Below are 25,635 nucleotides of genomic sequence, written 5' to 3' on the forward strand. Positions count from 1 at the left end.
TTCATTTTTATGACATTTTTCAGTTTTTTATATATTATTTCAACTTTTTAAAATTTATAATTACATGTTTTAAAATTTTATATAAAATTATTTTTAAAAAATTATATATTATACATAATTTTTTACATTTGAATCAATATAATATATATAATACTAAAAAATAATATATATATATATAATACTAAAAAAGAACACTTAGCTTGTTTTAAGAGTGATACGTGCTAGGTGACTTTTTTTCATTGACTAAAGTTGCCAAACAGTTTTCCTGAACATCTGTTACCAAATGGATCAAAAATAAAAGAAATTGATACTTTAAGTGCCAAATTAAAACAAAAAGAAATTTAGATATAAAGTGAAAAAAAATTCAAGGATCAAATCATGAATTAAGCCAAATATAAACTTAGATAAATTTTTAGGTTTGTCTTTTATTCAGGTTAGGCTATAATTTTTTGGGACCAGCCCAACCCATTTTATAATTCATTTATATTTAATATAAAGTAAATATCAAAATAATCATTTTTGTTTATCTTACTTATGTTTGACACTTACATCTGAGCCGTTAATTATCGTTAATGATATAACGATAAGCTAATGTGTCACATTAAATTATTATTTCAAACAAAAATTTTAAGTTAAATTATACAATTGATGCTCATATTTTTTCGTTTGGAGCTAAAATTTAACATAAAATTTTTATTTGAAAAGATGATTAAACGTGCATACGTCAGCTTACCGTTACATTATTAATAGAAATTAACGCTCAGTGATTAAAATGTTACAAAATGATAACATAAGTGACTAAAATGTAACCTGTAACAAACAAAAGTGACTATTTTGATAGTTTACCCTTTAATATATATATACTATATACTATCTAATAAGCTCTCAAATGAATGATTGATACCATAATTTAATTATTATTTTTAAAGGAAAAAACATAGAGAAGGAACACCAGTTTGGTTCTAAAGGAAGAGATTAAAGTTTAAACAACAGCGGTTTTAGAGATGCTTAAAGCCTATAACATATAACTACTGAGTTGGATGCATGGGAAAGAAATGTAAAGTAAGTAAAGCGGCAGTCACTAGCTTTCTAACACTTCAGAATTACATCCTCTTCACAACCGCTTCAAGCATTCCGTTAGCCAAATAACTCTTAGCGTCTTCGTTATTCACTGGACCAGGGAGCTGAAACGAGGCAGTGAACAGTCCCGGTGGGCAAAGATTTTGTGTCAGCATATGGAAGATTTGAAAGTTCTTGCACACTATCTTCTCGCCAGTAGTTGACATCCCCTTTATTACGACTTTTCCATCAGGTTCTATGTCACAATTGAAGTCTCCTGCACTCATAAACTCGGATATCTCAACCTTCATCCCAGCAAAATAGAATAACGGAATAGACAGAAAGATGAATATGATGATTCAAAGCTTTTCTAACAGAGAATTCGACCCTCTCTTAATCAAAGAGATGACGTCTTTCTGATCAAATGAAGAAAATGAACGTTCTTGGTCATATTTCAAGTGAGTTAAGCAATCATGAGGGGAGTGATCATCTTAAACATTCAAAGGAACTTACTTTTATCCATTGAGACCCCAGGAAGGGCGACACGGAAATAGTATGAATCCTCCAATTCACCAATGTCCACTTTTCCGATAACAGGTCCAACTGATCCAGTGGCTGCAGCACCAGTGAGTGCAACTCCATTTTTGGTAGCGGCCATGATATTATCCAACTCTTCCCTGGTTGATTGTGAAGGCAGAAATATCATAGCTGGACCGATTGCTTCCACAGCCTCGGTATTCTCTTTGGTTGGTGAAGAAAACATATCATCTGCATTAGTTGGACCCATGTATGGCACACAATTGAGAGGCGCCACATCGAGAACCGGCTGCTGAGGATTCATGCGATTAGGTTCATAATTTTCACCTTTTGTCCTTTCAGACCTGCTAAAAGACATGTAGACTGTCACATCTGCACATTAACACCAGAGCTGAGCCCTGGAATACAAAAACTAACTCTCACAAGCAAATCTACCACTTAATCTTCTCCCTCCGGCCCAACCATTTCTACCATATATTATCAAAGTTCTTTTTAAAGAAATCAGCAATAAAATTTGTCTTGTAAATAATAAATCCATTCAAAGAACATGTAAAGAGTCTTATGGAAACAGAACATGGAGAAACACATACCACAGACATCAGTTATTTCTCAAACAACATTAAGAAACCAAAGATTGAAGCCAAATACAGGGTTAGATACTGCAAAAGTAAGATTTTTCTAAATATGACACAAATCCCAAACTAAACACATGAAGGAAACAAGCATTAAATCAACCATAACATACCAAAATAAAGAACCATCACGTTTGAAGTAGTTTTGCTCAAACCTTAGAACCCCACTATTGAGATTAAGGGATCTGAATTTTTCAGACAAAGCATTTACATCTGCCTCAATAGTCACACACCGAGAACTCATTGTTAGGAAAGTATGATTTCCTTAAAGATGCTGCTTAAACTTAATGTAGGTTGTGGCTGAAACTTACATCCATGGTTAATATAATGTCACTGCCTTAATGCAAGACTACTTTCCCAATGCACTCCTTGTTTGTTCCCCTTAAAAATATTAATAAGTCCTTCACTACCTTGGATATTTTTACCTTTTACAGCAAATTTCTATGTTTCCAAACAGATTCCCTATTTAATAGCATAAATAAACTTCCAAGTAATAAAGCTGATGAGTTGCTCTTACCAAAACAAAGAAGATATGCGTTATGCGCGTGTAATACACACATGAAACAATGAAAGAAGTTACTTGAATTTGTAAGTTTTAGATCAAGACACATATATTAACGAGTGTAACATTACACATGCATGCAATGAGACATATGAAACCATCTTAGGCATTTGCAAATGGAAAACACGCGCATAGCATGCGCGTAATTTACAATTTTCAAGGAACTCCTCAAATAAACAACACGTGCATAGAATGGGCGTGATTTATAATATACAAGGAACTCTTCAAAAGGTTAACACAAGCAATAACCCAGCATTCTAAGAAACTCTCTATTATGCATTTGAAGTCAGCTGGGAAAATGGTGAAGGAAAGATTAGTAAGCACTAGTATATGAAGTTTTCTTTAGGCAACATGGTGAAGAGTGATTAAGGTTAGACTGTATTGGAGTTAGATATAACAATTTATAATGGTAACTCAAAGATAATTAAACCATAGATGCACTTATGCATTGTAATCCATGTACATACATCTTCACACATGTGTCTATCTATTTGAGTGATAGAGGCAAGCCCAGACAAAGAAAACCTAGAATAAATTTAAGATAAATATCATTTTTACGGGAATCCTTCTGTTTTAGTAGTGATTTGTAATAACAAATTTTATTTTAAAAAGTAAAACTTCTGATTGAGGAAGTCCTTCAACCTACATTCTGGTCCTCACATAAACTATATTACTAGAAGTCTCTTCATTTAACTGAAATAAAATTTCAGACACTTTATGAATACACTTGATCCATTGGCTTAACAGAAACAGTTGCTTATAAGAACATAATTGTATTAGAGTTGGATAGGTGAAGCCGAGAATTTCTGATAGGGGCCGGAATAAAAAGAATCAAATTATAATTTTCTTCTTTTTTTAGGAATTGCCAAAATGAAATTTTACTACTTTTCAAATGTAAAAACACTAAGAATCATTAATAAAAACACACACACTAAAAGCAATCTCGAGGGAAAGGAAGGCCAAGGCCTTGGCCTGCCCCCTCCCTTTGCCCCTATCTGTATCCTAGTTCATGTCCTGCAGGAATATTAGTTCTTTTCCCTCAGTTTTGGATATACTTTTATGACTACATGCCCTTCTTTTGATTTTCCATTCATTGCTTATGCTTATAAAGATAAATATACTTTTTAGGCAAATCCTTCTATGTAAATTTTTTCATTTACTTTGAGGTTTTATTCAATAAACCAAATCTACCACATGATTATACAGAGTTGATTGATGATAACTGTGATTCAAAAGTTTAGTACTGTTTATTGGTTATAGATCTTCAATTAACTCTTTAAGTAATTCAAAGCTCTATCATATGCCTTAACAAAAACAATCTAAATGCATATGTAGCATTCATTTGATCACCCATACAGTTTGTATCTTTCAAATTAAAAGTTGGGTGGGTATATAGGTGCAACCATACTAGGTTTTTCAAGTTGTTTCCTGTCTGGGAATTTTCAGTTCTAGGTAATCCAAATACTAACTTCGTGGCTGGGTGAGCGCTGGAAAGGAAGCGCCATTTTTTCGAGAATCGAGGAGAAAGTGGCTGGTTCCCATTTGACAGGGACAAGTAAATATCCGCTTATGTTGCTCCGACTCTTCAATGTTCTTGGAGTATCAGTGTGCAATGCATATCCAAACAAAGGTATGGGGATGTAACCCTCCAAATACACGAAAAACCTTAAAAAATTGAATATATCTGTGATGAACATGTATGTATCTTTAAGTCCGAATAACATTGAACATTATCCTCAACTTTATTGAACAATAGAATATCCATTTACAAAAAAAAGAAAAGCTCTAAAATAGAAGTTATCAAATTTCCAAAATAGGGAAAATTTAGCCTGTAAACCCTAGAAAAACCCTAAAATAGAGGGTCTCTTGGCAATGAAACCCAAATCCCCAGAAAGCAGCCAAAGATGAAAATAGCCAGAAAAAATCCTAATTCAACTTCCAAGCACCTTTTACATCTATTTTTCTTATCATTACATTTTCATTTTTTGGCAATCCTAAGGCAAAATCCCTTGCTTTCTGCAACTAAATAACATAATTATATAGAAGCACAAAACAACTTAAACATGAAATTTATATCTTTACCGAAAAATTTAACAACCAAAACAGATTAGATCTAAGAAGAAGCACATAAACAATCCATCATAGATATCATCTTGACCATGAACAATACACAAATATATCCAAAACCCAGAAAGAAGATGGCATAAACTATAAAATACAACTTGAAAAATGGGAATTCAAAGCTAATAAGGATACACAGTGAGTAAAGAACGTATAAAACAGATGCATGACCATCTGGGTATGTTTACCTCATTGGAGAAGCCATTGAAGAGTCAACTGAGATAAGCAAAACTGAAAGCTTTCAGTGAGTTTGTAACATTGTTTTATCAGTTTCAAGGAATCTGCTTTTTCTTTTTTAGGCCAATGGGTTTTGCCAAAATGGAGAAAGACAGAGAGGACTACGTTGGAAATTATTGGCTGCAGTAAGTGCACCGTGCGTTTTGCCTTGGTTTGTGTTCTCTTTTTTTCCTTATTTTCTTACTTTTCGCTGGGGAAGGGGGTTATTTTATATTGATTATTTTATTAACGGATTATTAGAATTTATAAATAAGATTAGGATAAAATTATTAGTTTATTACAAGTATTTAACTATTAAATAGTAATCGTCTACATTTTTTAATGAATAAATTTAGTTTCGATTTTTTTTTACATTTAAATAGATTTGGAATTATTTTGACAAATTAGATTCCCAAATATGTTTCAAATTCCCAAAGAGGCCATTAAAAGGATTTTTTTTTTTTTGAAGGTAAAGAAGCCATCAAAGTTAGAAAGGAACTCCATTACTGCCACTGGTTTGACCTGATATCCCTTCTCAGTGGCTAATAAAACTACAGGGTGTTTTGTTCTTTTAATGTCTTCCTGTGAAATTATATACCTGCAACTTCCATGGCTCCAGTTTCAAAAGTAACCCTTTACTGCTCAACTTCTATCCAACATGACAGATTGGGTTAACGGATATATTTGCATGTCTACATGTTTCTTCGATTAGTGGATCAGATCAACTTGGAATATATGATTAACTAATGGGTTATTGGACCAGATATGCTCGGAAACTGTTTGAAGTAACCAGAAGAACATGCTCCATAGGTTGTAAGAAATTCACCCTCTAATGTCCAAATCTAATCCTTGGCAAGAACAACGTTAACAGGAACAGATATGGCTATTAGATACTGGCCATAGATGGAGATACTGCTTAATAATAAAATTTATAATTATATATGTAGATAGATAGAGATATTCCTTCTTTCACATCTCTAAGTAACATTCCACTAGAAACGAGATCGAAAAAAGAAAGGGTACATAGAAAGGAAATGTAAATTGTTCAATCATGATCAGTCATTCTTCAAGCATAGTATTTACAGAAAAAAAAAAGGTCTGATCTTCAGCTTATAACCTTGATCAAGGCCTTTGACCCGGAGAAGCCGTCCTTATTCTGTTCCGTTGAACATTCCCTAGATGTCTCAAGGAACTATTCTGTAACCAATTCAGAAAGTAAGCGAAGATAAGACTACAAGAAACGAAAGCCGCAACTAGAGCAATTGTACCATTCTACTTCTTCATTCCATATCAGTTTATGGTTCTACTTTCTAAGGTTCCGGTTCTCGATTCACATTACAAGTATCGACTTACCTTCTAAATTCTATGCTAGAGTTGCTAATGATCAGAGGATGACTGCTGTTGCTCGGGACCTGGTGGCCACATCTGTTGCGCCATGTACGGGTGAGACTGCTGGGCATAGATAGCAGGGTCCACCACCGGCTTCCCCATTATCATTCCCGGAGTCCCGACCTGAGGTGCATGCTGTGCAGGCATGTAATAAGACAGCGCATCAGCAGGTCCTCCAACAGGCATTGTTCCTCGTGGAATCGATGCGAGAACTTCATCTTTCAAATCCTCCCTCGGAACTATGTCAACTAAGAAGTCGAATATGTCAGTCCTAGTAATAGCTGCTGCAATATCGTTTTTCTGAAGTGTCCTCCTTTTATTCTCTTCCGTGTGATTCCACGAACGCAAGGTCAATTCTAAGATGAACATTTCGCACGCCCGGGCAAAAATGACTGGAGCCTCGGCAGATATCATCCTCACATCTTCATCAGCTTTCATGATCTTCTTGATCCTCGCCAACGGAAGGTTATGGTTCTTGAAATCCGTAACTTTCTCGATTTCTTGATACTGATTTGCCCAAAATGCCTGGAGTTGTTGCTGGAGTTGTTGTTGTTGCTGATGGTGGATTTGCTGATAAGCAAGTTGGTGCTGTGCAAGTTGAGCTCCTGTCGGCTGACCTGTGGACTGAATACCTCCAACCGATGTTACGACCGAACCCGGATTTGGGGCTGTCCCAGTCACTTGATTTTGATACGGATTAGTACCGTAAGGAACTTGACCTCCGCTACCCATCATCCCCATGGCAGGGGGCTGTCCATGTCCTTGCTGATCCATTCTAATCTGCTTCAACCAAAACTTAATACCTCTGCCTCGAACAAACAAATTTTAACTACGCATTACATTTTCATTGCATCTAAACATTGAAATCCGAATAAGCCTCGTAAGCACGACAATCTCCGGTGAAAGGAAAGCCAAAAAAAAAGAAAAGCAAACCAACATAGGTTAGAAAATCACATTCCTTCAGATCCTATACATGTTACTCCAACTCACTATTTATCAACATAACATCAAATCCAATACATGTTATTCCAACTTACTAGTTTTCTAAAAGTGACACACAGTCCGACACATATCCGTACATGAGTTTGATACCCTCCCTATACATAAATATATATTTTTTCAGACACTCATATCCAACACTCAAGCCCAAGTCCTAATAAAAACAAAACATGTGTCGTTTTGGCTCCAAAAACATGAATTCCATCCTGATTTACCTCATAAAGTTCTCCATAAAAATTTGAAAAAGAAAAACAAGCACAATAAAGATCATATATGTCTATTTTCTGCAGCAATTCAACATCAAAGAAAAAAAATTATTATAAGAGAAGATGATTCAAGTAAAGATCTCCTAAACCAAACTAGATAAAGTATATACTTGGTATATTATACGTATAAAAGAACGTATACGAAAAGCTTATTACCATTAAGGGAAAAAATTTGTACCTTGATTGGAAGATTGAGAAGAGCCTGAGATAGAAAAGAAGGGAAAAAGTGTCAAAACAGAAAAGAAGCTTCCAAGATCAAAAGGGCAAATATGGATAAAAGTGTTCTTTTATAGATTTTTTTCTGTACGGTGAGGAAAAAAACCCAAATTTGGTAAATTTTAGGGTTAAGAGAGAATGAACATTGAAGAGGAAAAAAAAAGGTCGTCCTTTTTAGCAAATAATTAATTTTTTAAAAGAAAAAAAAAAAGATTTTCTCGTACAAACTAACCTTAGATTGGAAACAACAAAAGCTGAAGTTGTTTAGAGTGTTTTTTTTTTCCTTTAATTTTTTCTGTTCGGTTTTCTTTTTTTTCTGTTGGGTTTTGACATGTGATGGTAGAACTGAGAAGCTACTTTTTATACGGTCTGGTCTTCCTCTTCTTTCTGCGTTTTCCTTTCCATTTTTGGTTTTCTGACGAAATTACCCTTTTCAATGAAATTACCTTCCGGATATCATGTTTCAGTTGTTTGGATCCGTTGGATCCGAAATATTAGATTTACACCTATATAAAATACAATTTAATTATGATACGTATGTATAAATATTTTAAAATATATAATATGAGTCGCGGCAAAATTTGATATAATTGTATACTTGACATCAATTTCCAGTTCAATTTAATATCAGATTAATTAAATTGAAAATAAATCGATCTGAAATAAGAAATTAAATTAATGCGAATAATCGAACCGAACTAAAAACTAATTAAATTGATTGAATCGATTTTTTTCTATTTTGGGTTAAACGGTGAAAACTTTGGCAGACACATCTAGATATGTTTGAGAACAAAAATTGGGGAACTCCATTAATAGTTCATACATGGAGGATCAAAGAAGGAAGGATAATTCACAAGGACATTAACAGTTGAAATGGAAGTGAAAGTGAACAATTTTTACATGCTAAGAAAAGCTGATATACAATTGCTATCGTCGAAGCTTTCTTAATAACCATTTCCTTCGTTGATGGACATCCATTGCCACAAACATCCGGGCCTTTTTCTCGTCTTCGAGAAGCTTGCTAGCATCTAAGAAGAGCACATCGTCCATGCCTGGTATGGCTTGAAGCGCATCTACTATGCTTTCAATTGAGCTATAATATTGATCTTCGTTGTTAAAACTAGTTCTGACCTTAACCGGCCTTTTGTCAGAAGGATGTAATCTTCCTTGATTGGTTCTCACGGCTTTCCTTGATGCTGCCATTGATGAAGCATCAGTTTTCCGCTTTTTCCTTTGGTCAGGTATTTCAAACTCTGCGGCCAGAGATTGTAGATCGCCAAAGATATCATTGAACCCCGTATCAAGAACATCATTGTCAATATCTGATTTTACACCCGCACTACCGGTTTTATGAATCCTCGTCGGACTGCTACTAAAAGGGGATTCATCCTCCTCTTCACCTACAAACGTATGAAGTCAAAAGCTACTTTTAGCATATTTGTGATACCTAAAAAGAATGAAGTCTCATTGTCCATGCATAGGCAATTCATGTCACAAACATATAAAGAGAGAGGGAGAGAGATGTACTGGAAGAATTTTCAGCCTCCAAATTCCACCCATTTATATTTGCATTTCCGTAAATCAAGAACAAATCATTATAGCTAGGGAGGGTTCTGTTCCGGTATGATCGAGCATCAGGGTGTTCCTGCAGAAGACAAATGTAAGCTAAGATTAGCGACATTGCAAATTTTGTGCGGAAGAAAATTTGGTCAGGCAGCACCTTCAGATAAATGGCCCAGAGATGGTCATCAGCAATTATCATCTGTCGCTTCTCATCCCAAGTAAATCCATCATGGTCGAGTAGATATTTCATATCATTGAATCGTTTCCTCAAGTTCATAAAACGACTTTTTAGGACATCTTTGTCATATTGATACCCAACTTCTGCACTAAATTTTGCTACCATATCACCCCAGGCAAGCTTGCTAAATTTTTTATCAATCATACTCCCTTGACGAACATGCTCTAGCATTAGATCAATGAAATATCGATCCATTGACGGTATCCAATCAGTTCTCCCATGGTAACCATTTTTCAGTATAGTTCCTTGAACAATTTAAGACAGTATAAGTTGAAAGAAAAATTAATGTTCCTCAAGGTTGCTAGAACTAATGGATCACCAGAAATAGTAAATGTCCTGCCTTTTAGATGATAAGAAAAATACCAGTTATAGAGCTAATGCAAGTGCAAATAATATTGGCAATAGAAAATCTGACCATATCCATTGCAGTGAGCATTTCGACCTGATCGCCTGTCCTTCCTATCAGTTGAATTTCCATAGATCAAGCATAAATCATTATAATTTGGCTTACGTTTGTGCCTGTATGAGACAACGTCTGGGTATTCCTACATTTACCATATGTTAGCTACTTTGAAAAGAAAAGGCTTGACATCTAAGAACAAACAAACAAGCAAAGCAAGCACCTTGGTATAAGCCTCCCAAACATCATCACGGGCTGTAAGCATCTGCCGTGTTTCGTCCCAAGAAAACACTCTCTGATCAATGAGAATCCTCATATCACGATACTGTTTGCCAAGACTTTTATGATGATCCTTCAAAGATTCCTCATCAGGTTGTAATCCAAAACTTTCCATAAATGACAGAGACATATCCAACCATACTTCAGTATCCAAAGCACCACTCATCATATTACCCCTATGCACTTGCTTTAACAAAAGGTCAATAAGGTGTCGTTCCATTGAAGGAGTCCAGTCTATCCTTGAATAACCATTACGAGCATGGAATTGAGAGTCATCTCCTACAATGTATTTACATGAGAAAATACCCTCATTACAGCCAGGGGGGGGGGATCTTAATATAATATGCATGTCTTTTCAAAATAGATGCATACCAATCATCAAATCCGGGTCCCCATTTTCAGGATGCTCCCTTTGGGCCATACTGCACATTCCATTAGAACTTTCTTGACCAAATATAACACACAGCTTGTGATAGTCAGGCACCATTTTGTGTCTGTATGATTGAGTGTTGGGATGTTCCTGCATATATTACATTTGAGCTAAAATAACAGCATGACACAGTGATGACAGAAAATTAGAGATGTATGGAAATTCACCTTCATATAAGCATCCCAAACATGATCCGCAGCAATGACCTTTTCTCGTTTGTCATCCCATGAGAACCCATTCTGTTCAAGTAGTATCTTTATGTTATTATATTGCCTCCTCAAGTGTCTGGCCTGGGACTTCAAAGCCTCTTCATCATAGTGACATCCAAACTTTACATTGAACATTGCAACAATTTGATTCCATGCCTCAGGTACAAACGCATGACCAATTTTATTCCCTCCTAGTGCTTGGTTAAGCAACAAGTCAATAAGATGACGATTCATTGCTGATGTCCAGTGTGGACCCAGCATCTCGTCTCTATCATGGAGATGGCCTCTGTTTTCTTCACCTAAAAGAGCAGTAAAGCCATCATAGACATGTACCGAAGTATGACAGAAATAGAAAATTATTTATCACCATAGACAGCAATTTAATAACATCTTTCATAAAGACACAAGTTATACCCCTAGTTATGACCTTACAAGAGATAATTATTAACAATAATATAATCATGCAAATATTCCTATAGCTCTCTGCCAAAGAAAGAAAAAGGAAAAAACCAAGGCGGAGATCCATATTCAAACCAGGAAAATACATCAAGCACTAAAAAGGCCAAGATAACAATTACCATAGCTTATCCACATTTATTGTCAAGTTTCAGTGTTACCAACTTAGCCAAACATTGGATGCCATGATCCAACCCCCTAACATACCCTTCTGAACAGAGAAATTTCAAGCCTTCTTACACAGAAACGAAACTTACCAGTCCACACTGGTAATGTTTTAGGCCCAGTATATCTTCCTTGGCGCATATGACTTGAAACTACACTGTTGCTTGCATTTTTATAAATCAACCTCAAATCTCGGTAGTTCAGCATCTTCTTGTTTCTGAAGGTATGGGCATCTGGATGTGCCTAAAACATAACAAAGGAAATTATAAAATTCCATATAGTCAATTTCCATGTCGAATGGAGATAGATATATACCTTGATATAGTTATCCCAAACAAGATCATCAGCAACTATCATTTTTTGTTTATCATCCCAAGAAAACCCTTTTTGTAAAAGTAGACTCTGAACATCACTGTAGTGCTTCAACAGTTTCCTATATCTACGCCTTAAAAAGCTTTTACTGAACTGAAAACAAAACTTGGCATTGAATGAACCAAGCATATCATTCCATGCTTGTTTGCTGAATGTGCTCTTACTTTTATTACCCTTTCTAAGATTTTCCAGCATAATCTCAATGAAGTATTGATCCATGGCTGGCGTCCATTCTATATTCGGGTTCTCGTCACTTACTGCAGGAACGGAACTTCCAACACCTAGAATTAAGCTGGCAATTAGTGAAAAGTTTGTTCCATTTTGTTCTAAAAAAAGGTCCCACCAAATAGTGAGTACATTTAAATGCAATAATAATCCATTTCATGTCCTTTATGAGACTTGCAAATAAAATAAAAAACCATCATCAAATTTTCATTTTTCTCTTGGTATTTTGGGAGTTTGAATTAACAATGAAGTAACAAGGTATGCATGGCTTAGTTTGTGAAAAATATATGCGAGAAAGAACACATATATTTGTATGCTAAGATGCTGTAACTAAGATTCAACAAAGGTCTTCATAGGTTTCCATTTAGTGCACAGACACTCTCCATAAAGCAGATATGATACTAAATCACTGAAAATGTTACTGGGATTTCTCAATCAAGTCATGTGAAACATTATTACAATAGCATTTATTGACTTGTACTAGCTGCAAACTTGTCCATCATTCTAAAAAGCTAAGAGTTTTAGATAATCATAAAGAACCCCAGAACGGACTCAGCGTAACAATGCCAATGGAAATACATAACCTTATTAGTAACAAGAACACACCGAAATTCACCCCTAGCGCATCATCATCAAAATCAATATCATGACTAGATCTACTGTATCTTCCATCAGCTTGTGTATACGCATATATCAAGCGCAAGTCACTGAAATTCGTCAAAGTTCTATTCCTGTATACCTGTGCATCCGGCTGACCCTGCAAATCCATTATAATAAAATAAGAGCATATAAAAATGCAAAAACCTCGACATAAACAAGAACATCATCCCCACCTTGATATATGCATTCCATACATGTGGAGGGGCAACTACCAATTTCCTTGTATCATCCCAACTAAACCCGTTTTGTTCGAGAAGATTCTTCACATCATTATACTGCTTCCACAAATTGGTATAATGACTTTTCAAAGTGTCCCTATCGTATTTACACCCAAATTTCGCATTGAAAATAGATAACATATCAGTCCAAGCTTGTTTATTAAATGTATGGCCTAATCTATTACCCCTATGCATTTGATCTAACATAAGATCAATGAAAAACCGTTCCATTGTCGGCGTCCAATTTGTTCTTGTTCTATCACTGCTACTAGGTGCATTGCTCCCCATTCTCCCCCCTACTAATACAAAAAAGCTTCATTAATTTCTTAATTTAGAATTACAGTACCTTAAAAAGTTGAAATTTAAGCGACAACTTACAAGCCCATAAAATTCAAAGCTAATATAAGCTCAAATGAAATAAAAATTGAAAAGATAAGAAAAAGCTAGTAAATTATTTGTTCAAAAAGATATCTGCAAAAAGGGCATTAATAATTGTTTAGTTTAAGGTTTCTACTACCTAAGAGCTTCAAGCAGACATATTCTATCTAAATTAAGTTGAGATAACATTAAATTAGCTCTAACATCTAAAATTGAAAACTTTATAACTTTTTTTTTGTCTTTTCCAGCATTATCCCACTAGTGATACGAAAAAATAAGCGAAACTATTAGTAAAAAATAAGCAAAAAAAAAAATTGAACCTTGGTACCTTTGGGTTTTTTGTCAGAGATTTCGCGTACGAAAATTTTATTTCAATTTCCGGGAAATTTGATCAGAAGTGTGTTTTGCGGGTGCTTTAGATTCCAACCAAAAAGATCATGAAAGAATGGGTGCTTTTGATTGAAAGCTTGAAGGAGAAACTACAGCCTGTTTGGTTGCTGAGAAAATGGGTAGTTAACAGGCAAGAAAGTTCTCAGAAGTGGGCTCAAAAAGCACTTCAATTGGACCCTTTCAGCCCAAAAACCTGAAGATTGGACCCAAGGATCCAACACTTTATTTATAAAGAAACTATTTAATCAGATGCGTTTCGACGTATTTGAATTCACATGCCAATCGAATTAAGACTCAATCACAATAGTTTAGAAACTTAATATTTTGAATATCCATATGTTTGTATATTTTATTATGTTATAAATGTGTTAAAATATTTTGACTTATACAATTTTTGATAATTTAATAATTTCTATTATATAATTTTTAGATTATTTGTAATTTCAGATCTTATGTTGTGTGATTTTTATATGATAAGAAAGTTTAGAAATACGGAGAGCAATTCTTTTTCAGAATTAATCATTTTGATTACATTTCCAAAAAAAAGTGAAAGGGCCAAAACACAGAGAGATGGCCTTTATTGCAATACACATTTACATACATAGATCAATACATACACATATGTGTATGTATAGCTCTAATTATTCCGTTTATCACATTGGGGTAGTGGAAACTTAAACCAAGCAAAAGTGACCCTTGGGAAGCTTGCACTTTTGTTTTTATGGAATAGCAGTGAAGTTGAAATTATTGCAAGAAGTCTTGTAGAACAACAGGGAAGAACTGAAACCAAGCCTTGATCTTGCCATATCAAACTGTACCAGATTATTCTCCATTTGGTAAGCCCCAATAATAATCGAAGCTCCATTGTTCTTCATTCCTCCATCCACAAAAGCTAAGCAAGACACTCCTGGTGCAGCTTCAACAAGGGAGTTTGCTCCATAAATCCTCCACATAACATGCTTGTCATGGAGCACAAGGTCGATGTTAGGAACCCCTGGTCCAACCCTGCTGTTTTTGAATCTTTTCGAGTTGAAACAGGCACCGAATGGCGCAACTGGTTTTACTTGGGGAATAGCAGAGAGCTCCTTGGAGAAAATTTGTGTGACAGCTTTAAAGATTGAGTGGTGTAGAATGGTGTAAGGGTTGATTGTGCTGAGCTTCGTGCCTCCGACGCCTTGTTTATTGATCGATAACAGCGCTGTGTCTATCGGGACATCCTTGTCGTTTATCTTGATTGATTTAACTTCCATGTAGTACTCTCCTTGGGGACTGATGATAAGTGGAGTGTAGCTTAATGGTCGTGTTATATCAACATTAGGCAGCATATAATAAGGGCTGTCCCCAAAGAACATGACACCTTTAGGGGCTAAACAAAGGGCAAACGTTGGGGCAAAACCAGCAGACCCAAAGTGTGAGGCCAGTTGAGTTGGTAGAGAAATGGGGGAATGTCCCAATCCAGCCACCCCTTGAACAGTACTTGGTAACCCTCTTTGCAGTAAAAGGGAAGGTGCACAAGTGAACAAGAACTGAGGGACCCTAACCATTGGACCAGGGTTAGACCCTTGAGTGGATTGAATTGATAGCACATCTTGTGCAAGCTCACTCATGGCGGTAAGGCCTGTCACAGGGTTCATTGACATGACCCCACATGTGTTGTTATGGCACCCTGGTCCGTCCCTGGTGGAGCATATGTGGCAATAGTGACTGTCAGCTCTAGAGCATTGAGTCGAGCGGCACCTAGGGGCATGGTAGGTGGACGAACGGTAACTTTTCTCACAAGTAACCCATAGTAACCTTCCATTCAAGTCCACAACAAATGGGACTTTCTGTGAAGGAGTTCTCTTGTATATGTTAGTCACATAAAGTTTAGTTTTCGGATCTTTTTGCAGCTGCAAAACGAACCTGTTCGGTTTCGAAGTCTTTTGAGATTCAGATAAAAGGATGAAAGAAGAAACGGAAAGGAAAATGAGAAGGAAAGAAGGAAAGAAGAAGCCATGAAAGCTCAATGCCTGCACAGTGATGCAAGAAGAGGGTAAGCGGTGAGGAAATAAAGGGGGAAAATGGAGTTACTTATAGGCAAATTGAGTTCTTAAAATCTAGTCATATTTTTGGGTGATCCAAGCATTGTTCATGTGAAAGTTTTAGGCATTATATGCATTTGGCAAGCAGAAGATGAAAGTTAGGCAGGCTAAAGTTAGGAAAATTCAGGCTAAAAGATGGACCCCAAAGCAAAGGAACAAAATTGAATTGGAAAGTGTGGAAGGCACTTGGCAATGGCTTAGAGCTTCTACAGCCGTGCCATCAACACATACAAGGACTTCATGGGTTTGGCTTGGCTTAGACTGAACTGGAATTTGATAAATTTCATCTTTAATTTCTCAAGCATGTTAATTTCTAACATATGGACAAATATGACCTTATGGTAGATAGAAGTTTGTACGTAAGGGAACCCTACTGGGATTTCTGGGATTTCTCAATCAAGTCATGTGAAACATTATTACAATAGCATTTATTGACTTGTACTAGCTGCAAACTTGTCCATCATTCTAAAAAGCTAAGAGTTTTAGATAATCATAAAGAACCCCAGAACGGACTCAGCGTAACAATGCCAATGGAAATACATAACCTTACTAGTAACAAGAACACACCGAAATTCACCCCTAGCGCATCATCATCAAAATCAATATCATGACTAGATCTACTGTATCTTCCATCAGCTTGTGTATACGCATATATCAAGCACAAGTCACTGAAATTCGTCAAAGTTCTATTCCTGTATACCTGTGCATCCGGTTGACCCTGCAAATCCATTATAATAAAATAAGAGCATATAAAAATGCAAAAACCTCGACATAAACAAGAACATCATCCCCACCTTGATATATGCATTCCATACATGTGGAGGGGCAACTACCAATTTCCTTGTATCATCCCAACTAAACCCGTTTTGTTCGAGAAGATTCTTCACATCATTATACTGCTTCCACAAATTGGTAGAATGACTTTTCAAAGTGTCCCTATCGTATTTACACCCAAATTTCGCATTGAAAATAGATAACATATCAGTCCAAGCTTGTTTATTAAATGTATGGCCTAATCTATTACCCCTATGCATTTGATCTAACATAAGATCAATGAAAAACCGTTCCATTGTCGGCGTCCAATTTGTTCTTGTTCTATCACTGCTACTAGGTGCATTGCTCCCCATTCTCCCCCCTACTAATACAAAAAAGCTTCATTAATTTCTTAATTTAGAATTACAGTACCTTAAAAAGTTGAAATTTAAGCGACAACTTACAAGCCCATAAAATTCAAAGCTAATATAAGCTCAAATGAAATAAAAATTGAAAAGATAAAAAAAAGCTAGTAAATTTTTTGTTCAAAAAGATATCTGCAAAAAGGGCATTAATGATTGTTTAGTTTAAGGTTTCTACTACCTAAGAGCTTCAAGCAGACATATTCTATCTAAATTAAGTTGAGATAACTTTAAATTAGCTCTAACATCTAAAATTGAAAAATTTATAACTTTTTTTTTGTCTTTTCCAGCATTATCCCACTAGTGATACGAAAAAATAAGCGAAACTATTAGTAAAAAATAAGCAAAAAAAAAAAATTGAACCTTGGTACCTTTGGGTTTTTTGTCAGAGATTTCGCGTACGAAAATTTTATTTCAATTTCCGGGAAATTTGATCAGGAGTGTGTTTTGCGGGTGCTTTAGATTCCAACCAAAAAGATCATGAAAGAATGGGTGCTTTTGATTGGAAGCTTGAAGGAGAAACTACAGCCTGTTTGGTTGCTGAGAAAATGGGTAGTTAACAGGCAAGAAAGTTCTCAGAAGTGGGCTCAAAAAGCACTTCAATTGGACCCTTTCAGCCCAAAAACCTGAAGATTGGACTCAAGGATCCAACACTTTATTTATAAAGAAACTATTTAATCAGATGTGTTTCAACATATTTAAATTCACATGCCAATCGAATTAAGACTCAATCACAATAGTTTAGAAACTTAAGATTTTGAATATCATATTTTATTATGTTATAAATGTGTTAAAATATTTTGACTTATACAATTTTTGATAATTTAATAATTTCTATTATATAATTTTTAGATTATTTGTAATTTCAGATCTTATGTTGTGTGATTTTTATATGATAAGAAAGTTTAGAAATACGGAGAGCAATTCCTTTTCAGAATTAATCATTTTGATTACATTTCCAAAAAAAAGTGAAAGGGCCAAAACACATAGAGATGGCCTTTATTGCAATACACATTTACATAAATAGATCAATACATACACATATATGTGTATGTATAGCTCTAATTATTCCGTTTATCACATTGGGGTAGTGGAAACTTAAACCAAGCAAAAGTGACCCTTACTGGGAAGCTTGCACTTTTGTTTTTATGGAATAACAGTGAAGTTGAAATTATTGCAAGAAGTCTTGTAGAACAGCAAGGAAGAATTGAAACCAAGCCTTGATCTTGCCATATCAAACTGTACCAGATTATTCTCCATTTGGTAAGCCCTAATAATAATCGAAGCTCCATTGTTCTTCATTCCTCCATCCACAAAAGCTAAGCAAGACACTCCTGGTGCAGCTTCAACAAAGGAGTTTGCTCCATAAATCCTCCACATAACATGCTTGTCATGGAGCACAAGGTCGATGTTGTTGTTCCAATAGGGTCGAAAGCGTGTAAATTATTGTACTAAAAAATCACACAAAGTTCAATTCCCAGGGAAGAGAGGTGGATCACAAGGATCTCTTAAATACCAAGTCTTTCCTTAGTCAGAATATTCCTTCTAACGTAATTTAATAGCACAATTAAATACTACTATTATACCCTCAAATATTGAAAGAAAAATAGGACAAAAAAAACACAAGAGTTTTAACGAGGTTCGGTAAATTATACCTAAGTCCTCGGGCTACTAAAACCAGATGATAACTTTACTATCTCCAAAATATTACAAACAAATAGAATTCCTTAAGAATTCTCAAATGGGAGAAGAGAGAAAACTAAGAGAGAAAGATTGGTTGGGATGAATTGAAATGAGAAATGAGAAGACCTATTTATAGTTGAGGTTCAAGGACCAAACAATAAATAGCCCATTATCTCAAGGACCAAAAAAAATTATCCCTTGCCACTTTTCCAAAGTTGGTGGTTGTCATTATTGATTGTCTCCCATTAATGTTAATGGCAACCATTATTAATTGTATTCCATTAATGTTAACAATCTCCACCTTGAAGATTTGATTAGGATAATCACATCTTCACACACTTCCTTCAACTCCCCAAATTCGATAAAGCTATCTTTTGTAGTGCCTACAAATGCGCTCTCGAGCGCCATACACCTGAAGGTGCTCAAATTCTCAGGATGTTAATCAAGTTCAAACAATGATTAAACTTGATTGTTGTTACCACCTTGGTCATCATATATGCGGGATTATCTGCTGTCGGAATCTTCTGAAGTAGAATTTTTCCTTTTTCAAAGACTTCGCGCACAAAGTGATATCTTACGTCGATATGCTTGGTTCTTGAATGATAGACTTGATTTTTCGCTAAATGAATAGCGCTCTGACTGTCACAATATAAACTTATGTGACTTTGAACAACTCCTAAATCTTTCAACAATCCATTAAGCCAAATAGCCTCCTTAACAGCTTCTGTAACTGCCATATATTCTGCCTCTGTAGTAGACACAGCTACTGTAGGCTGTAAGGTAGACTTCCAACTCACTGGGGCTTTCGCAAGAGTAAACAGATACCCCGTAGTTGAACGACGTTTATCTAAATCACCAGCAAAGTCGGAATCAACATATCCAACTACAAACTGACCAAGTGCTTCATCCTGTTCAAAAATTAAACCAACATCTACGGTTTTTCGAAGATACCGTAGAATCCATTTCACAGCTTGCCAATGTCCTTTTCCAGGATCATGCATATACCTGCTCACAACTCCAATAGCTTGTGAAATGTCAGGCCTCGTACACACCATCGCATACATCAAACTCCCAACTGCATTAGCATATGGGACTTTCGCCATATATTCTCTTTCATCTTCAGTCTCCGGAGATAATTGAGCACTAAGTTTCAAATGAGAAGCAAGTGGGGTACTTACATGTTTTGTGTTTTCATTTACACCAAAACATTGTAATACCTTTTTCAGATATTGCTTCTGATTTAAACAGAGCTTGCCTCTCGGTCTATCTCTACTTATCTCCATGCCGAGAATCTTCTTGGTCTCACCTAGATCTTTCATCTCGAACTCTTGATTCAACTGAGCCTTTAGCTTATCTATCTCATTTTGGCTCTTCGAAGCGATTAACATATCATCAACATACAAGAGTAGATAAATGAAAGATCCGTCATGCAGCTTCTGCAAATATACACAATTGTCATATTTGCTTCTTGTGTACTTCTGCCTTCTCATAAAGCTATCAAATCGCTTGTACCACTGCCTCGGGGATTGCTTCAATCCATATAGCGATTTGTTAAGCTTACAAACCCAATTTCTACCACCAGCATCTGTGTATCCTTCTGGCTGAGTCATATAGATCTCCTCTTCTAACTCACCATGCAAGAAAGCCGTCTTAACATCAAGTTGAGCTAGCTCCAAATTCAACTGTGCTACCAAGGCCAACAAAATTCGAATGGAGGAATGCTTCACAACAGGGGAAAATACATCATTGTAGTCAATTCCCTCCTTCTGAGCGTAGCCTTTAGCTACCAACCTTGCCTTGTAGCGAATATCCTTCTTGCTAGGAGATCCATCTTTCTTTGCGAATACCCACTTGCATCCGATTGCCCTTTTACCTTTTGGTAATTGCGCCAATTCCCAAGTATGTTCTTCAGGAGAGACTGCATTTCTTCATCCATGACGCTTTTCCATTTATCACTTTCTAAGCTTTGCATTGCTTCTTGATAAGTGATAGGAATATCATCAACAACGGGAAGGGCGTAGGCCACTATATCAGTAAATCGAGCAGGTTTACGAATTTCTCTCCGTGGCCTTGCAACTGCAATTGGTTCTGGTGTACTTAGTGGTTCTTGGGTCAGAACCTCTTCAACCTCTAATTCCTCCATTGTGGCTGGAGAATTAGACTTATTAACTGGGCAAATCCCCATCTGCTCAAACTCCACCTGTTTTGGAGTACACTCCACCTGCTGTGGAGTATTGCTCGTCTGAATATCTTTATCTGCTACCTTTTTCAATGTGGCAGATTCATCAAAGGTAACATCTCTGCTACAGATCATTTTCTTTGTGCTTAAGCACCAAAGACGAAATCCCTTCACTCCAGAAGTGATTCCCATAAAGAGAGCTTTCTTTGCCCTCGGATCTAACTTTGACTCCTTCACATGGTAATATGCAGTGGTTCCAAACACATGTAAGGAATCATAATCTGTAGCCGGTTTTCCAGACCATACCTCCATAGGAGTTTTTCTTTCTAATGCAGATGATGGCAAACGATTAACAAGATGGCCAGCGTATGTCACAGCCTCAGCCCAAAATTGCTTGTCCAACCCAGCATTGGACAACATACATCGAACTTTCTCCAGTAATGTTCGATTCATACGCTCTGCCAATCCATTCTGCTGTGGTGTATCCCTAACTGTGAAGTGTCGAACAATACCATACTCTTGGCACACATCGAAGAACGGATCACTTTTATATTCCCCTCCATTGTCCGTCCTAAGCCGCTTAATTTTCTTGCCAGTCTGGTTTTCGATCATAGTTTTCCATTTAAGAAAAACTCTAAGCACTTCATCCTTAGTTCTCATGGTATACACCCAAACTCTTCTGGAAAAGTCATCAACAAAAGTAACAAAGTAGTGTTTTCCTCCCAATGAAGGTGTCTTGGAAGGCCCCCACACATCTGAGTGAACATATTCCAAAATACCTTTTGTATTATGGATAGCAGTACCGAATTTCACTCTCTTTTGCTTTCCCAGAACACAATGCTCGTAAAATTTTAATTTGCAAGCCTTTGCACCTTTCAACAATCCTTGCTTTGCCAGAATTTGCAATGATTTTTCGCTGGCGTGTCCCAACTTCATATGCCACAACTGTATTGAGTCCAATTCTTTGTTGCCGGAAGCTGCAGCGACTGCTCCAATAACTGTACTACCTTGGTAGTAATACAAGTTATTTTTCCTGATGCCCTTCAATATCACAAGTGCGCCAGATGTCACTTTCAAAACCCCATATCTCATAGTAACAACTGAACCATTGGATTCCAGGGCTCCCAATGAGATGAGATTTTTCTTCAAACTGGGCACGTACCGAACATCAGTCAGAACTCTGGTTGATCCATCTTTATTCTTTAATTGGATTGAACCTATCCCAACAGTTTTACAGGCATTGTCATTGCCCATATAAACAACTCCTCCATTTAGTTCTACTAAATCAGAGAACCACTCCCGGTTAGGGGACATATGATAGGTACAACCCGAATCCAATATCCACTCATCTGAATGGAACGACGATGATGATGCAACCAGTGATAGTTCAGAGTCACTGGTATCATGCTTTGCAACACAAGCATCTACAGCAGCTTTTCCCTTATTTTTCAGCTTTGGACAATTTTTCTTCCAGTGGCCTTTCTCATGACAAAAAGCACATTCATCTTTCCCGAGTCTGGACTTTGACTTTGATCTCCCCTTTTGAGTTTTCTTCCAAGTGTATGAACGACCTCGGACTACTAAAGCTTCTGTATCTCTGATTGAGTTTTTCTGTTTGTCCTTCTTTCTCTGTTCATAACTGTATAAGGCCGCACAGACTTCGCTCAGAGATATATCACTCCTGCCATGAAGTAGAGTAGTTTCTAGGAACTCAAACTCCTCAGGAAGTGACCCCAACAGCATCAAAGCCAAATCTTCATCTTTGAATGTCTCATCCATATTCAGCAAATCAGTGACTAACTGATTAAATTTGGTGATATGATCATTCATTGTGGTACTTGGGACGTACGTGAAGTGAAACAGTCTTTTCTTCAAGTGGAGCTTATTTTGACTGTTTTTCTTCAAAATTTTTTCTTCAAGTGCCACCCACAACTTATTTGCAGAAGTCTCCTTTGAAAAAGCATACCTCTGCTCTCGAGAAAGGCATGATCGAAAGCCACATGCCAACCGATTGATCGCCTTCCAATCTTTCTCCTGTACATCATCTGATTTCTCTTCATCAATGGCAATGTCTAGACCCTGCTGAAAAAGGGCATCTAGAACCTCACTTTGCCACATACCAAAATGGCCCGTGCCATCAAATATTTCCACGGCCAATCTTGCATTTGCAATTGTCGGTCTTGTCCACATGGACGATGTTGAAGCTCCTACACCGACCATTTTCTCCATAATCTTTCAATATACCTAAGGAAATCTTTTCTGATGTGGAAGATCAGTTCAAACTGCAACCACAGAGCATACTACGATTAACCTTCGGCTCTTGATACCACTTGTTGTTCCAATAGGGTCGGAAGCGTGTAAATTATTGTACTAAAAAATCACACAAAGTTCAATTCCCAGGGAAGAGAGGTGGATCACAAGGATCTCTTAAATACCAAGTCTTTCCTTAGTCAGAATATTCCTTCTAACGTAATTTAATAGCACAATTAAATACTACTATTATACCCTCAAATATTGAAAGAAAAATAGGACAAAAAGAACACAAGAGTTTTAACGAGGTTCAGTAAATTATACCTATGTCCTCGGGCTACTAAAACCAGATGATAACTTTACTATCTCCAAAATATTACAAACAAATTGAATTCCTTAAGAATTCTCAAATGGGAGAAGAGAGAAAACTAAGAGAGAAAGATTGGTTGGGATGAATTGAAATGAGAAATGAGAAGGCCTATTTATAGTTGAGGTTCAAGGACCAAACAATAAATAGCCCATTATCTCAAGGACCAAAAAAAAATTATCCCTTGCCACTTTTCCAAAGTTGGTGGTTGTCATTATTGATTGTCTCCCATTAATGTTAATGGCAACCATTATTAATTGTCTTCCATTAATGTTAACAGATGTTAGGAACCCCTGGTCCAACCCGTCTGTTTTTGAAGCTTTTCGAGTTGAAACAAGCACCGAATGGCGCAACTGGTTTTACTTGGGGAATAGCAGAGAGCTCCTTGGAGAAAAATTGTGTGACAGCTTTGAAGATTGGGTGGTGTAGAATGGTGTAAGGGTTGATTGTGCTGAGCTTCGTGCCTCCGACGCCTTGTTTATTGATCGATAACAGCGCTGTGTCTATCAGGACATCCTTGTCGTTTATCTTGATTGATATAACTTCCATATAGTACTCTCATTGGGGACTGATGATAAGTGGAGTGTAGCTTAATGGTCGTGTTATATCAACATTAGGCAGCATATAATAAGGGCTGTCCCCAAAGAACATGACACCTTTAGGGGCTAAACAAAGGGCAAACGTTGGGGCAAAACCAGCAGACCCAAAGTGTGAGGCCCGTTGAGTTGCTAGAGAAATGGGGGAATGCCCCAATCCAGCGACCCCTTGAACAGTACTTGGTAACCCTCTTTGCAGTAAAAGGGAAGGTGCACAAGTGAACAAGAACTGAGGGACCCTAACCATTGGACCAGGGTTAGACCCTTGAGTGGATTGAATTGATAGCACATCTTGTGCAAGCTCACTCATGGCGGTAAGGCCTGTCACAAGGTTCATTGACATGACCCCACATGTTATGGCACCCTGGTCCATCCCTGGTGGAGCATATGTGGCAATAGTGACTGTCAGCTCTAGAGCATTGAGTCGAGCGGCACCTAGGGGCATGGTAGGTGGACGAACGGTAACTTTTCTCACAAGTAACCCATAGTAACCTTCCATTCAAGTCCACAACAAATGGGACTTTCTGTGAAGGAGTTCTCTTGTATATGTTAGTCACAAAAAGTTTAGTTTTCGGATCTTTTTGCAGCTGCAAAACGAACCTGTTCGGTTTCGAAGTCTTTTGAGATTCAGATAAAAGGATGAAAGAATAAACGGAAAGGAAAATGAGAAGGAGAAGAAGGAAAGAAGAAGCCATGAAAGCTCAATGCTTGCACAGTGATGCAAGAAGAGGGTAAGCGGTGAGGAAATAAAGAGGGAAAATGGAGTTACTTATAGGCAAATTGAGTTATTAAAATCTAGTCATGTTTTTCGGTGATCCAAGCATTGTTCATGTGAAAGTTTTAGGCATTATATGCATTTGGCAAGCAGAAGATGAAAGTTAGGCAGGCTAAAGTTGGGAAAATTCAAGCTAAAAGATGGACCTCAAAGCAAAGGAACAAAATTGAATTGGAAAGTGTGGAAGGCACTTGGCAATGGCTTATAGCTTCTACAGCTGTGCCATCAACACATACAAGGACATTATGGGTTTGGCTTGGCTTGGACTGAACTGGAATTTGATAAATTTGATCTTTAATTTCTCAAGCATGTTAATTTCTAGCATATGGACAAATATGACCTTATGGTAGATAGAAGTTTGTACGTAAGGGAACCCTACTAAAATCTCCCAATTGAAGAGGTTCAGAGATTTTGAGACATGAACAAAATGGTAAAATTGTATTCAGCCCAGGAGCGGAGCCTAAAAATTTTGGGGGGCCGGAATTCAATTATATATATTTTTATGATAATAAAAATATAAATTCACAATTTTAATAATTTATATATTAT

General features: G+C 36.6%; 5 protein-coding genes across 14 annotated transcripts; all 5 read right to left on the bottom strand.

Moving 5' to 3' along the window:
* Nucleotides 1-890: 890 nt before the first annotated feature.
* On the bottom strand, nt 891-8,328 carry LOC107899118 (alpha-crystallin domain-containing protein 22.3). Of its 3 annotated transcripts, XM_041098849.1 has the most exons (4): nt 8,230-8,328; nt 7,960-7,983; nt 1,573-1,940; nt 891-1,336 (listed from the first exon to the last, which is right to left on the bottom strand). In XM_041098849.1, exons 3-4 carry the CDS (start codon nt 1,898-1,900, stop codon nt 1,104-1,106), a joined length of 561 nt encoding a protein of 186 aa, XP_040954783.1. In that variant the 5' UTR covers nt 1,901-1,940; nt 7,960-7,983; nt 8,230-8,328; the 3' UTR covers nt 891-1,103. The 3 variants fall into 3 exon arrangements, with proteins under 3 accessions (XP_040954783.1, XP_016680228.1, XP_016680227.1); XM_016824739.2 differs by lacking the exons at nt 7,960-7,983; nt 8,230-8,328 and adding an exon at nt 5,100-5,362; XM_016824738.2 differs by lacking the exons at nt 7,960-7,983; nt 8,230-8,328 and adding an exon at nt 5,100-5,362 and having other exon boundaries at nt 1,573-1,943.
* LOC107899117 (nuclear transcription factor Y subunit C-9) lies at nt 6,044-8,375 on the bottom strand. 8 transcript variants are annotated; one of them, XM_016824733.2, is made up of 4 exons: nt 8,230-8,375; nt 7,960-7,983; nt 6,481-7,410; nt 6,044-6,324 (listed from the first exon to the last, which is right to left on the bottom strand). In XM_016824733.2, the coding sequence occupies exon 3, from the start codon at nt 7,288-7,290 to the stop codon at nt 6,505-6,507; it is 786 nt and encodes a 261-aa protein (XP_016680222.1). In that variant the 5' UTR covers nt 7,291-7,410; nt 7,960-7,983; nt 8,230-8,375; the 3' UTR covers nt 6,044-6,324; nt 6,481-6,504. The 8 variants fall into 8 exon arrangements, with proteins under 8 accessions (XP_016680222.1, XP_040954781.1, XP_040954782.1 ...); XM_041098847.1 differs by having other exon boundaries at nt 6,481-7,296; nt 8,230-8,341; XM_041098848.1 differs by having other exon boundaries at nt 6,481-7,321; nt 8,230-8,321.
* Nucleotides 8,376-8,777: 402 nt separating this feature from the next.
* LOC107899114 (uncharacterized) lies at nt 8,778-17,796 on the bottom strand. The gene is made up of 16 exons (XM_016824725.2): nt 17,608-17,796; nt 16,856-17,196; nt 16,555-16,779; nt 14,799-15,989; nt 13,919-13,946; nt 13,168-13,511; nt 12,941-13,091; nt 12,053-12,390; nt 11,830-11,980; nt 11,075-11,415; nt 10,850-10,997; nt 10,422-10,756; nt 10,214-10,343; nt 9,718-10,043; nt 9,525-9,642; nt 8,778-9,397 (listed from the first exon to the last, which is right to left on the bottom strand). Exons 2-16 carry the CDS (start codon nt 17,186-17,188, stop codon nt 8,925-8,927), a joined length of 4,632 nt encoding a protein of 1,543 aa, XP_016680214.2. The 5' UTR covers nt 17,189-17,196; nt 17,608-17,796; the 3' UTR covers nt 8,778-8,924.
* Nucleotides 14,528-16,094, bottom strand: LOC107899116 (gamma conglutin 1-like). The gene has a single exon (XM_016824731.2). It carries the CDS (start codon nt 15,618-15,620, stop codon nt 14,700-14,702), a length of 921 nt encoding a protein of 306 aa, XP_016680220.2. The 5' UTR covers nt 15,621-16,094; the 3' UTR covers nt 14,528-14,699.
* Nucleotides 17,797-18,152: 356 nt separating the features above from the next.
* Nucleotides 18,153-24,264, bottom strand: LOC121219963 (probable aspartic proteinase GIP2). The gene is made up of 2 exons (XM_041098850.1): nt 23,998-24,264; nt 18,153-18,646 (listed from the first exon to the last, which is right to left on the bottom strand). The coding sequence occupies exons 1-2, from the start codon at nt 24,262-24,264 to the stop codon at nt 18,383-18,385; spliced, it is 531 nt and encodes a 176-aa protein (XP_040954784.1). The 3' UTR covers nt 18,153-18,382.
* Nucleotides 24,265-25,635: the final 1,371 nt, after the last annotated feature.

This window comes from Gossypium hirsutum, chromosome D08 (assembly GCF_007990345.1).
Source record: "Gossypium hirsutum isolate 1008001.06 chromosome D08, Gossypium_hirsutum_v2.1, whole genome shotgun sequence".
NCBI lineage: Eukaryota > Viridiplantae > Streptophyta > Magnoliopsida > Malvales > Malvaceae > Gossypium > Gossypium hirsutum.

Bases quoted from the DNA above. Each gene is read 5' to 3' on its own strand.
- LOC121219963 (XM_041098850.1), bottom strand. From the start codon at position 24,264: ATGGAAGTTATATCAATCAAGATAAACGACAAGGATGTCCTGATAGAC. The intron at 18,647-23,997 runs ATCTGTTAACAT...TGGAACAACAAC, and splicing joins TTGGACCAGGGGTTCCTAAC to ATCGACCTTGTGCTCCATGA.
- LOC107899114 (XM_016824725.2), bottom strand. From the start codon at position 17,188: ATGGGGAGCAATGCACCTAGTAGCAGTGATAGAACAAGAACAAATTGG. The intron at 12,391-12,940 runs GTGTGTTCTTGT...GCTTAATTCTAG, and splicing joins TGCGCTAGGGGTGAATTTCG to GTGTTGGAAGTTCCGTTCCT. The intron at 10,757-10,849 runs GTATGCATCTAT...AATACATTGTAG, and splicing joins GGACCCGGATTTGATGATTG to GAGATGACTCTCAATTCCAT.
- LOC107899117 (XM_016824733.2), bottom strand. From the start codon at position 7,290: ATGGATCAGCAAGGACATGGACAGCCCCCTGCCATGGGGATGATGGGT.
- LOC107899118 (XM_016824738.2), bottom strand. The intron at 1,337-1,572 runs GTAAGTTCCTTT...TTATGAGTGCAG, and splicing joins TGGGGTCTCAATGGATAAAA to GAGACTTCAATTGTGACATA.
- LOC107899116 (XM_016824731.2), bottom strand. From the start codon at position 15,620: ATGTCAATGAACCCTGTGACAGGCCTTACCGCCATGAGTGAGCTTGCA.